Here is a 12,946-nt window from a genome sequence, read left to right as displayed (position 1 = left end):
GCAAAGTTAATCATTCACGTATTCCGAATAATTTTTCAACAATCAAGCTATGCTTTCGACAAATCACTAACAATCAATGCTTATATGTTGTTTCAAATTTATCGTGCTTGACATGTATTAAATAATTTTTGGCACCCTAATTGGTCCAAAAATATTTTGTATGAAAAACTTCACACACTTGAGAGTATTCAAGTGACAAATCATATCAAGGTATCTAGCGAATGAATTAGGCAATTGTAACCCAACTTCTAACTAAGCACACAGAGTGTAACATTGCTTTTTTTCAAGACGATGCAATAGAAAGCAACACATAAGAAATATTTGGCGGGTGACTGCCCCCCACGCGAAGATTTTTTGACAAGTGGCATAAGTTGCATATTGACAAGAAAATAAGACTGGAGGTTAATCTCCATTTCTGGGGTAGGCGCGGCCAAGCAAATTTTAAGAAATCATAGTTCTCATACGCCCCATGGCATCATAGGCAAGTATTGGCATTGTAAGGGTAGTTTGACTAAGTTTCTCAGTGCTACCTTTTGTTTTGTACAATGCGGATAGGGGTATAATGTACGGGGAAGAAATCGTAAAATTGTTGAACCCATATGACAAGTTGCTATTTGCATGCGTAAGCGTAACGTACCTCATTTTAAGATTGAATTTGAGATTTTTTCAGATTCTAGTCTAAACATGTTTTAACAAAATTTGCACAATTATGCGATACATGTAAATAACATTTAGAGTAATAGGGATATTTCAGTTAGTTCTTAATATGCTACTGAATTACACAGTCCACTTTGACTTGTATTATATCTATCAAATCGGAATATAGGGGCTATAAAGAATATTTCTTTTATATTGAATATTACCTTTGTGACATTTGTGCAGTGTTGCAGCATGTTGCGATAGTGTAAGATATACGCTAGTTATCGAAATAGTATTGAGTGCCAGATGAAATACATGGATCGTATCCAAAGAAATTTGGTGACATGTTAATTCTACAATCACCGGCTAACAAATAAGAATAACTTAACTAATAAGAACCGTTTGCTCATTGAAAAGGCTAGTGCGCTATCAAATAAATTATGAGATAAAAGCTATTGTCGAAATCGCTCTCACAAATATATCATCTCTTTGTGCGATATTGACACTATTTATACGTAGGTATTGACAGATAAAGTTTGGTTATAGTTTTCAATGTCGTCTCAAACCTCACATGAAATTGAGCTCTCGGAAATTGGAAGGAGTGGAGTTGGTGAACCTCTGGATGCTAGCACGGATGGAATTGGTACCCTTGGAAATAATGATGTTATGACCAGGAGAGGTGTAAGCGAGTCGACTGATCCGGCTGTACAACGTACATATACAGGGGATACAGGAGATTATATTACAGCGGAAGGAACTGTACGTTCGGATGATTGTGAAGATCGGCCCCCTGACGGTGGATTTAAAGCTTATTCGGTAATGATAGGCTCATATTTTACGATTTTGACTAATTTAGGGCTTATAAATTCTATTGGTGCCATCCAGACATACGTATCTGAGCATCAGTTGTCAGGAATAAGCGCCATTGATGTGTCATGGATCTTCTCGATCTACCTTTGTCTTGCGTATGGAGTAGGACTTTTCACCGGAAGAACGTTTGACAAAAGGGGACCTTTGATATTGATGGTGATATCGGCGGTGTTGTTAGTTATGGGGTTGTTTGGTGCGGCATACAGTACGACGGTTTATCAATTTATTTTGAGTTTTATTGCAGTTGGCATTTCAAACGGATTATCGATTACTCCATCGATTGGCGTAATTAATCATTGGTTTTCTAACAAGAAAATTGGCACGATTCAAGGCCTATCGACAAGTGCAGGGTCCCTAGGAGGATTAGTATTTCCGTTATTGTTGAGATATTTATATCCGAACTACGGGTTTACGATAGCACTTATAATCTTGGGATGCATTTGTCTTGGTTGCATGTTAATTGGAATTGTTTTAATACGAGAAAGAGTGAAGAGAAATGACTCAACCCAAGACTCCTCAACGAGTGGAAGATATGAAACATTATCGAAATGGAAAAAGATGAGGAGGGAAACAAAAGTCTTGAGCTTCAAGCATTTAAAAGATACCAAGTATACACTACTTATTGTCGGGACATTTTTTGCCGAGCTTGCATTGGTGATGGTTATTACTTATTTTGCTACTTATGCAATCGCCCAGGGGGTCTCAGAATCGACTTCTTACGTATTATTAACCGTTTGGAATGCTACTGGTATTTTAGGCAGATTTTTACCAGGCTATGCGTCAGATTTCCTTGGTAAATTCAACATGAATATCTTGATGCTTATAGGATTTAACATATCTATTTGTGCATTATGGATACCCTTCGGGCATGATTTGAAGGTCTTGTATGCGTTTGCAGCTTTGGGAGGGTTTTTTCTGGGACTGATTTTATCAATGGTTCCTATCTGCTTAGCCCAAGTTAGTTTGGTTGTGGAATTCGGAGAAAGATACGGATTGCTAAATTTCTTTGTTAGTATAGGTAATTTGTTTGGTGTCCCAATCGCTGCTGTTATTATTGGGGACGGCAGCGTCCACAATTATAATATGTTTGCAATTTTTGTGTGTGTTTGTTCTGTTGTCGGAACTATCTTCTGGTATTTCAGTAGATATTATATTGTTGGATCTAGGTTGAATGTGAAGGTTTAACTAGAATTATGACTATAGAAATCGAGTTATCATCATATCGTACACTGCGATTATGTTAGATGTTGAAAACAAACATATAGATTGAAACTAAAAGTCAGTATTTTAAAATCTATAGAATATATATAATCCATATCTTATCAAAACGATAACAAGGAAGGTATCTGAATTAATGAAGAATAGTCTACTATATCTTATATTAAGATAAAGTTGCAAAATCCAAAATCGGTATTATATAATCAGAGCAATCTTCACATGCAAATATATTAGGATCAATAATTTTGGGCATATAGTGATACTATTTAAATATGACGAAAAGCCCATAAGCTACTCATATTTGATATTGACAGGAACAATCGATAATTAGAAATGAATTTTAGTGACGTACAACACTTAGTTGGAAATTTTAGTGATTACATTGTGGTCAATTGTGAAATTAAGTACGCAATTGCATGCATTGCCTTTAATCCTATTTTCTGGAACATTGTTGCAAGAACCGAATATAAAACACATTTCCTTACCAAAATAACTGGATCTGCTAAAGTCGGATGCTATTTGTTGGCATTGACCATTTTCAGTTTAGGGATTTACAGGGATAATGTATACCATCAAGCATTGCTCAATCAACCAACTTACGGCCCTCTCTTGAAGTCCAACCTTGTCAAGGCCTTAGCCATAGGTACTTTCGGCTTTGGAAATGTCTTGGTCTTATCATCTATGTATGTGTTGGGTGTTACAGGTACATACCTTGGGGATTACTTTGGGATCTTGATGGACGATCGTGTTACAGGATTCCCATTTAACATTAACGACAATCCTATGTACAATGGATCCACATTATGTTTCTTGGGTACTGCTTTATGGTACGGTAAACCAACCGGTATTGCTATTGCTGGATTTGTATATGTCATGTACAAAATAGCCTTATTTTTTGAAGAGCCATTTACTGCAAAGATTTACGCCAACAGAGACAAGCAATCCAAGAAAGTACAATAGTTGTATATAGAAAATAGCTGGATTGATGTATTGATTATATACCTAGATACCAGTAGTAGATATGCAATAGTAATTCAAACAAAATCGAATTTATTAGAGATGCCATGATCCTCAACACACCGGAGACTCAACGACTGGAACTTTTCTGATTCTTTATGATAATACAAACCACTTATAGAACCAGGTAATTTTGAATTGTGAGTCAAATTTAGAACGATATAGTAGAACCCTTCGAACGAGGCACCATTAATCTGTTTGATCCTGGAGTCTGGTAGTAAGAACTCCTCTTTCCATCTCATATATATGCATTCGTCGTTATAATTATAATCATTTTGTATTCTGTGCAACTTTTGTTTTAATTCGAGATCGTTTAGACCCTTGGAATCTGTCAACTGCTTCCAATGTTCCAAATCATTTTTGATGAACGACCCCCATTGATCATTTTCTGTTATGAAGGAATATCTTTTTATAGTCGTATCTCTTTGCAGCTTCTTAGACCCCGTCTCCCATTTATACTTATTGAACGGATTATTAATGATTTCACCTTTAAAGAACGTAGTTATCTCGGGATGGTGTTCAGTTAATCCCGATATTTGCAAAAACCCCGTTAGTATTGAATTCACCCAATCAACAGTTTTAAACTCTACTTTTATATGGTATTTTGCCTTTCCGGATTGCTGTTCTCCTATGAACGTTGTGTTGGGTTTAAGATACGAATTTGACATGGTCGGCAACTTATTATAAGAGTCAAATCTTGGTCTAAAATAATCAAATTCAATACCTTTATTGCTTGTACTATCATTATTCCTATCATTTAATATTTGTTCGGAGTATGGATATACCTCTGGTTTCCGCTGTAATGGAGTGAAGTTTTCGTGTATCAGGCATGTAAAGTTAAACTCAGAGATCGAATTATTATCATCACTATCGTTATCTCTACTTAAGGATTTTGGGTCTTGGAGTTTATTTGTTTCACTAACAGGCATCTTTAATCGATGCACTTTATTATTCACTACTTCAAGGTTGTTAAGATTAAAGAACTGCTCTAATTTAGCTAAAGAGTATTACAAAATTTGTATCATGTTTTTATCTAATTGTGATTGTGATCCTTATCTGAGAAATCCGTGAACCCATTTTTCTTCATGGTTATAAGCCGAATCGGAAGAAAATGGATTCACCACCTACACCATTGCATCCGGCAGCTAATGAAGAAGTGAATGTTATACCAGAAGGTGCATTACCTTCCGGAACTATAGCGAACTTAGATCTAAACCCAGATTTGTATGATGACGAAACGGATGACAATAACATTGATCATGATGAAAAAGATAACGAAGATGACGTGATGATGAAAAGTGACACCAATGCTTACGATATTGGACTGCCGTATGAGCTCGAAACGTTGACTACTCTGTTTGATAAACAATATGAATTATTGAAAGCAGAGTTTGATAAAACTACGAATAATGACGAAATAGCAAAGTACCAGCAAAGCAAGTTAATTAACTATGTAGACGAACAATTATTGGCAATACAGCGAAAATTTATCAAGAACCAGGCGGACACTACGGAAGAGTACTCGTTTTTCCAGTTAATCCAGGAGTTATCGAAGGTATTTAATCTAGTTTGGTACTCAATTAACACCAAGTCAGGGTTGTTTGGCCAGCAAGATTATTTAATCAAATTAATGGACGACATGGAAGACTATGTTGCGCATTACAGACTATTTCAGAATACCGATGACTATGCTACGGTGGAGCTTCAGTTACTTGAGTATTTTACATTTTTCCAAGAAGTGGATTTGCGGATAAGTTTTTTAATTGATGGATTTCCGATGGAAACAGCCGATAAAATAGAGAAGCTCAATAACACGCAGATAATACGCGTATCGCCAATTGCATCTAGATTAAGAATATTGATCATATCTAAGTTGGATCCGTTAAGAATGAAGTTATCTCGTGAAGAACTGGCTCCTGATTCACAAGGCCAACACGAAAATCAAAAGCGCAGAAGCCACAGAAGACGCTTGCAGAATGTCATAGAAGGAGAACTAGGTAGGGTATTCGAAGGCATCTTGGATAGGACCTGATTTATGTGAAGAGATGGGTTCGGCATCTGGAACGTGCACATACCGATAGCTGATTTAAAGCGTTTAACAGTGTAAACGATTTTGTATAGTAAGTATAACATAGTACTAGTAATAAAGTTATGTGGCCATTTAATTCGAATAATGGTAAGGATACATCTGAGATTGCTGAAGAGCTTCCTGAAAATTTAAAGGACTTTTTCAAAGAAAATAATCCTGATTTAAAACACGAAACGATTTTCGATGTTCCACCACAGCAGAAGAGAGTGAATGAGATCCTACATAAACAACAGAATAATAACGAATATTCGTTTGAGTTTGATAAATATAAACGTAGAGAAACTCCCAAGAAAGTCACATCCATAAATTGTGCCGAGTTACAACAGCAAGTTATAGAATGTTTTAGAGGATGGACATTTACTCTGACCAACCAATGTTCACAAGAAATTAAAAACAATTCATCCTGTATTGAGATCCAGAATAATGCCTTGAAGAAATTGTATTATGATGATTGTTATAACATAGACCACTGCACAAAGATAAGGTTTGTGATTGACAAATTGTTTACTGACAATTTTGGTCAATATGGGGAGAATATGACCGATGAAAGTAAACAAAAATTCAACGAAGAAATCGATAAATCATTCTATAAGATTTGGAAATAATTCCTAATACATGTAAATAAAGTCTAATAATATATAACCAAAACCATACTAGTAATTTAATATCTCATGGCTCAAATCGTTCCACAAGTGTAATTTTTCATCATATTTCAAACTGGTCACCAACCCAGAGGTATTAGGAAAAACATATATATTATGCTTACACCCCAAAATCTCATTTAACTTCTCCAATATCATATTATAGTGTTCGTCTTCGCCAAGAATCTGCTTTCCCCATTGAAAATTACCTTTAGTCAATTTAACCTTTATTTTCAATAGATTAGTGATATACTTAACTATGATCTCCCAAATCCCTTTACCAACGAATACTATGAATGTACTTCCACTTTGCTTGAATTCGTTAAATAGTCTGGGAACATTTTCTAGCTTTTCGCTGAGGTTTAATTCTTGTGCTGTCTTGGTACATCTCAATACAAGATCTGTAAACCCAATTTTATACTTGACTATTTCAAAATCATTCACCGGCTTGACGAATGTTTTATATTTATCGTCTGAATCGACCTGAATTAATTCTTTTAACAACGGATCTTCTTTAATGGCATCACCTACGGAAATATTTAGTGATTGCAACACATTTATTAGTAGCTTTGATTCATTGAATAATTTCCAAAATAAGTTGGTAAAATGAGCATAATGGTGCTGTTGGATTGATGATTGAAGCCCGGGATTAAAACCGATGAACAAAACTTTCAAGCGGTCGTCTAATGAAGGCTGAAGATCTTGGTATTCCTGTTGGATGCTTGATTCTCGGGCAGCTTTCGTTCTCTTGCTCACCTTATCTGTCCTTTTTGCCACTTTTTTGCCGTCATCGTACTTAAAAGAGTGAATTATGGATTTTAAATCTGTACTCCGATCCATAGCATCTCGTATATCTCTATATATCTTCCATAAAGACTGCAATAATTGGTGTCAATATAGTTCATTCTATCAACAGAACCATTAATACCAACACCACGTGACTGGTGATATGTTGAGTTAAATGTTTATCTGGAGAGAAGCCTAAACAAACATATAATCAACGATAGCTATATAATGTCCGATAAGTCTTCGTCGTTTAATCTTTCATTCTTGAGTCCTTCCACTTTTAATAGTGGGTCGACAAGTAGAGGTGAAATAAAGCTGGTCTCAACTCCTATTAATTCAAGACAAAATGCAGCCGAATTGTCCCCAGTTGACCTTGACGAAATAACGAAAAACTCGAATCCAAGAACCCCAACTTCCAAGAATGACGTGAAACTGGACAAATTGCAATCCATATTAAAAAGTAGTCGCAATAAATCTCCTTCCAGGAAACAAGGTCAGGAATACTCAATTACTGAGTCGCTATTGAAGAAGCACCCAGAATTGAAGCTTGCAGCGAAGAATGGAGACATAAATCCTGTGAAGGGTGCTCGAGTGATATTTTCTCCCACAAAGGAAGTTTTGTCTTATCGAAATGACTATTTCGATGAATATAGCGAGGAAGATTCCGTGAGTAATTTGAAAAAGATTAGGAGAAATAAAAGTAAGAAGGAATATGATGATGATTGTACAATTGACTTAACAAATGAGAATAATAATGACAATAATGGTACAGAGGCAGGAGTAAAGGAAAAGACAAGTCGGTTGACTAAGCTTATGACGGATCCAACCATACCATACGTGCTTTCATTGTATCTTCAGCTACTTTTCAATCTTTTATTAATAGGAGTTATATTGTACTTGCTATTCATATTTATTAGGACGATAAAATCAGACATAAGTCATAAGCTCGAAACATACACCTCCGATGCAATTCAAGAAATATCACTTTGTTCACGAGAATATTATAGAAATAAATGCTCGATTGAAGATGGTCATAAGAGAGTACCGGCTTTGGAAAAAGCTTGTACCGTATGGAGCAAATGTATGAATCGAGATCCTCAATTAATTGGTAAATCGAAAATTACAGCTGAAACATTTGCGGACATAGTGAACGGTTTTGTTAAGCCTATAACCTGGAAATCGTTGTTTTTTATGAACTTTATGATATTTGGGAGTCTATTCATAACCAATATAGCGTTAGGTAGCTATAGAAACTCGTCGGCGTTCAATAACACTTCGAAGAAAGAACTTACGGACATGCAGAGGGAATACGAAAAAAAGATTGAAGAACAAAACAAACTACTTTTAGAATACAAAAGCCAACTACGTGATCAAAATGATACTTCTATAAACAATACCAATTCCTACATAACTACGTATGCGGGAAATACTCCTAATATGAATAGAATACATCCTTCGCAGTCTTACAATCAAATAATGTTACATGACCCCCCTTCGTATGCATCACCTTTATTAAATAGAAACAATCCATATAAATGAACTAATAAACATTAATTCGATCTATATCCTGCAGTTGTGAATAGGATTCAAGCAATGTAGAGTAGTATTGTCTACTACCGAGTAACGCTCTCCACATATTTTATTGTTGAGACTCAAAATGGAAAATTCGAAGATAAACTTGAAATAAAAAGAAGCCTTTCAAGATATTGTTTTCAAATTTAAATGAACAATGTTATTATATGAATGGAAGAAAATGCCCTAACGGGGTCAATTCCGTTTGTTTTACAAACTATTCAAAATGAGAGCGAAAGATAGAACTTTTGAACTATCGGAATGCCTGAGTGATTTTGACCAAGAGAAGTTCAAACCCTACAGAATTGACCACAACGAGAAACTCATGCAAGATGATACAGAAAAGCGTCATTATGGTATATTTATGTTTGTTGTAAAGAAGGATTTCCTATTCATTTTGATGGCATGTTTTTTTATGTGTGTTTCGTCTGTGGGAATTCCATTGCAGACTATAATTTATGGCAGGGTGTTTAGTAAACTCAGCGATTTCTATAAAACCAATTATTCAGGACTTGAAGGTTTTATGTCAGATGTGAGGTTGTTGTGTGGATTAATCATGCTAATAGGATTCGTTAAAATGATTGTTACCTGGATAGGGATCATTGCTTGGATGAAATTTGGAGAGAAACAGTCCACTAGAGCAAGAATTAGAACATTGAATCTGATGTTAAATAAGGAAGTTGCATGGTTTGAAAACAATGAAAATTTAATGGGAGAAATTTCCCAAACTAATAGGTGCATTGAAGAATTACGATGTGGTACTTCTGAGGTAGTAGGCTTATTGGTACAAACTGTAGCTTCAATAACAGCTCTTTTTATTACGGCAATGGTACTGTCTTGGTCCTTAACATTAGTAATTATTGCTAGCGCTCCTCTTATGGGGCTATTTGGCTGGCTATTTGGTAGATTAACTTATAAGGCTGCAGAGTTGGAGAATGATTTAACAGCACAGGCTTCCAAAATATTGGATTGGTCATTTGTTTGCAGTGCTGAAATTAGAATATTTAATGGAAAATACTATGAAATGGTCAAGTTCAATAGACTCGTGGATTTATCAGCAAAAGCATACTACAAGCTAGCTAATGCCATAGCTTGTAATACGGGTATGTTAAAATGCTTAACCTTGTTGATGTTTGTACAAGGTTTTTGGTTTGGAAACTACATGATCAGCATCGGTAAATTAAAAATAAACGAAGTATTTACTTGTTTTAGTTCATGTCTTATGTTAGGTTCAGAAATTTCGGAAATTTCTATGTTATTGGCGACTTTGAATAAAGCACAAGCTGCCTCATTGAAAATCGGCAAGATGATTGAGAGTAATGAAAACCCAAATGATTCAGGCATTTATCCAAAACTGTGCGAGGGCGATATAGAATTGGAGAATATTGAATTCGAATACCTGTCAAGACCCGAAAGGGTTTTGAAAGATGTTAGCTTTTCATTTAGATCAAAAGAATTGAATTTTATCATAGGGCCATCTGGGTCTGGAAAATCTACGATTTCTCAATTACTATTAAACTTTTACCAACCCCAGAGTGGCATAATTAGAATTGATGGACTCAACATTTCCAACTTGAGCAAAAAATGGCTTACTGATAACATTACTTTAGTACAACAAGATCCAATCATTTTTAATGAATCAATACGAAATAACATTGGAATGGCTGCACTTAATAGGTTTGTCTCTCTTAGTGATATTCCTGATTTGTTAATCGAAGATGCTGCTACATTTGCTTTATTAACAAGCGTAATAGACGACTCTCGTGATGGAATCAATACAAGTGTCTCGTTGACCAGTCTATCTGGAGGGCAATTGCAACGGATTGCAATTGCAAGAGCTAAAATAAGCGACACTCCAATTTTAATTTTGGATGAAGCTTTAAATGCATTGGATATTAAAAACAAGCAATTATTATTTCAGAACATCAAAGAATGGAGAAAAGGGAAGACCACTATAATAATAACTCATGAATTTGATCAGATTAGTGATGACGATTATGTAATTCTAATGGAGAATGGCAATGTTAAGAACAAAGGGTATATGTTTGAGTTATCTCACGAGGATCTAATACTTCAGGACAGATCTGGATTAAGCAACAAGTCTTATGTTGATAGTCGATGTCGTTCGAAATTTTATAAAGAGAAAGCGACCAGTAACAATTCGTTGATTTACCATTATCTAAAGAACCCAGCTGTATTGAAGGATCTTGAGAAACACCCCCAAATAAGACACCCCTTAGGTGAGAGACCTATGGAACTATTGTCAGTCGTATCTATATTAAACTATTGTAAGAAGACAATTGATAATAAGGTGTTGATCATAATTGGAATAATCTTATCCGTAATAGGAGGTGCAGCAAGTCCTGTATTTTCATACTGCTTTTCCAAAATTTTGGTCACTATGGTCAATGCTTCTATTGGGATGAATATAAACAGGGAATTGATAACATGGTCTTGTATAGTCGCAGGGATTTCCGTAGGGAGTGGTGTAATTCATTATTTGTCACTGTTTACAATGTCTTTCGCTAGTGAGAAGTGGATTGTCAACCTAAGGAAGTTAGTTTTTAAGAAATTGAATGAACAAGAGTTGTCGTATTTTGATTCAAAAACTACGAAACCATCAGAATTAACTGCTTTGCTAATGAATGACGCTAGAGATTTAAGGAGCTTAGTGTCTGAATTTGTAATAATCGCTTCTAATTTAATAGCAATGTTATCAATAGGAATCATATGGTCCATTGCCACAGGATGGAAACTAGCTTTGGTTGGTGTTGCATTTGTTCCATTAATTCTAATGATCACGCATGCATACTCGTTTGTATTAGAATTGTCTGAGAATAACTACAAAACAAAAGTAGCCATTTTAGAAAATTATAACCATGAAATTGTGAGTGGAATAAAGCTAATAAAAACTCTAAATTTAAAAAACTTTTTTATAAATGAGTTTGTACTTAAGTTGAACGAAGTCAATAACGTAGGATCTGTAAGAGCTGTGTGTACGGGTTTTGGGATTTCATTATCCGATTTATGTACTTCGTTGGCTACTGGTACTATATTATATTATGGTATGGAATTAGCCGGAAAAAGGGAATACTCACAATCACAATTAATACAAGTAATAACGGTTCTTTCATTTTCAATGACCAATGCAGCGAGCTTATTAACAGAACTACCTGATATTGCAAGAGGACAGAGAGCAGGTACTTATATTATCAACCTATTAAAATTAAAACCGTCTGAAATTGAAAACGATGGTATCATTAAGCCATTCAAACTTTACGACGATGAAGTGGTTAGCTTCCGAAATGTTAATTTCCAATATCCTAATTCACGAAATTCGGCACAATTAGTTTTAAATAGCCTTTCGTTTCATGTTAATAAAAATGAAATTGTTGCTATTGTTGGAGAATCAGGTTCAGGGAAGTCAACTATTGGCGCATTACTATCTAGGCTTTACAGAGTTACTGACAGATCCATATTTATAGCAAACTGTGACATTAATAAACTTGACATTGACTGGTTGAGAGATACAATATCTGTTGTTACGCAGGTTCCAAAGTTTTTTGAAGGCACGATTTATGACAATCTAGTTTATGGAATGGAGAAAAGCAAGATATCACCAGTTGGAATTGATCATTGTTTAAAATTGGCTAACATTTATTCGTTTATAGTTTCGTTACCAGAAGGAATACACACAAGGTTAGGTGAAGGTCAACATTGTTCAATATCTGGTGGTCAATTGCAAAGGTTATCTATTGCAAGAGCGTTGATTAGAAAACCAAAGATATTGATAATGGATGAATGTACCTCTAGTTTAGACCCTACTAATACTAATTTGATAATTGAATTAGTGAGAAATAACTTGGTAATGCAAAACATAACTATCATCATAATAACTCATAATATAGAAATGATGAAAATAGCCAACAGAGTAATTACCATAAATCAGGGTGAAGCTAGGGAATGAATCAAGTTAAATAGCAGGGCAAGATCAAGCATAAAAAATCTGTGATATAAGACATACATATAGGTTTTATAACTACTATTTGAACGATAATATTTGATTAGCGATATGTATTTAAACATAAATAGAAGTTTCAAAAAAATTAATAGC

The 12,946-nt window shown here is 35.0% G+C and overlaps 8 protein-coding genes across 8 annotated transcripts; 6 read left to right on the top strand and 2 right to left on the bottom strand. All coding sequences in view use genetic code 12, as the record gives it.

The window, feature by feature from the left end:
* Positions 1-1,191: 1,191 nt before the first annotated feature.
* Positions 1,192-2,694, top strand: DEHA2F17380g (DEHA2F17380p; the record flags this gene model as incomplete). The annotated part of the gene is made up of 1 exon (XM_461117.1): positions 1,192-2,694. One exon carries the CDS (start codon positions 1,192-1,194, stop codon positions 2,692-2,694), a length of 1,503 nt encoding a protein of 500 aa, XP_461117.2.
* Positions 2,695-3,060: 366 nt separating this feature from the next.
* On the top strand, positions 3,061-3,687 carry DEHA2F17358g (DEHA2F17358p; the record flags this gene model as incomplete). The annotated part of the gene is made up of 1 exon (XM_461116.1): positions 3,061-3,687. The coding sequence occupies one exon, from the start codon at positions 3,061-3,063 to the stop codon at positions 3,685-3,687; it is 627 nt and encodes a 208-aa protein (XP_461116.1).
* A 74-nt stretch (positions 3,688-3,761) lies between these two features.
* Positions 3,762-4,673, bottom strand: DEHA2F17336g (DEHA2F17336p; the record flags this gene model as incomplete). Its single annotated transcript, XM_461115.1, has 1 exon — positions 3,762-4,673. The coding sequence occupies one exon, from the start codon at positions 4,671-4,673 to the stop codon at positions 3,762-3,764; it is 912 nt and encodes a 303-aa protein (XP_461115.2).
* Positions 4,674-4,855: 182 nt separating this feature from the next.
* On the top strand, positions 4,856-5,776 carry DEHA2F17314g (DEHA2F17314p; the record flags this gene model as incomplete). Its single annotated transcript, XM_461114.1, has 1 exon — positions 4,856-5,776. The coding sequence occupies one exon, from the start codon at positions 4,856-4,858 to the stop codon at positions 5,774-5,776; it is 921 nt and encodes a 306-aa protein (XP_461114.2).
* Positions 5,777-5,895: 119 nt separating this feature from the next.
* On the top strand, positions 5,896-6,438 carry DEHA2F17292g (DEHA2F17292p; the record flags this gene model as incomplete). The annotated part of the gene is made up of 1 exon (XM_461113.1): positions 5,896-6,438. One exon carries the CDS (start codon positions 5,896-5,898, stop codon positions 6,436-6,438), a length of 543 nt encoding a protein of 180 aa, XP_461113.2.
* A 48-nt stretch (positions 6,439-6,486) lies between these two features.
* DEHA2F17270g (DEHA2F17270p) lies at positions 6,487-7,314 on the bottom strand (the record flags this gene model as incomplete). The annotated part of the gene is made up of 1 exon (XM_461112.1): positions 6,487-7,314. The coding sequence occupies one exon, from the start codon at positions 7,312-7,314 to the stop codon at positions 6,487-6,489; it is 828 nt and encodes a 275-aa protein (XP_461112.1).
* Positions 7,315-7,488: 174 nt separating this feature from the next.
* DEHA2F17248g (DEHA2F17248p) lies at positions 7,489-8,799 on the top strand (the record flags this gene model as incomplete). Its single annotated transcript, XM_461111.1, has 1 exon — positions 7,489-8,799. One exon carries the CDS (start codon positions 7,489-7,491, stop codon positions 8,797-8,799), a length of 1,311 nt encoding a protein of 436 aa, XP_461111.2.
* Positions 8,800-9,157: 358 nt separating this feature from the next.
* Positions 9,158-12,799, top strand: DEHA2F17226g (DEHA2F17226p; the record flags this gene model as incomplete). Its single annotated transcript, XM_461110.2, has 1 exon — positions 9,158-12,799. One exon carries the CDS (start codon positions 9,158-9,160, stop codon positions 12,797-12,799), a length of 3,642 nt encoding a protein of 1,213 aa, XP_461110.2.
* Between the last annotated feature and the right edge of the window lie 147 nt (positions 12,800-12,946).

The sequence above is a fragment of the Debaryomyces hansenii genome, assembly GCF_000006445.2.
Source record: "Debaryomyces hansenii CBS767 chromosome F complete sequence".
NCBI classification, from domain to species: domain Eukaryota; kingdom Fungi; phylum Ascomycota; class Pichiomycetes; order Serinales; family Debaryomycetaceae; genus Debaryomyces; species Debaryomyces hansenii.
This window is presented reverse-complemented; position numbering and strand designations above follow the sequence as displayed.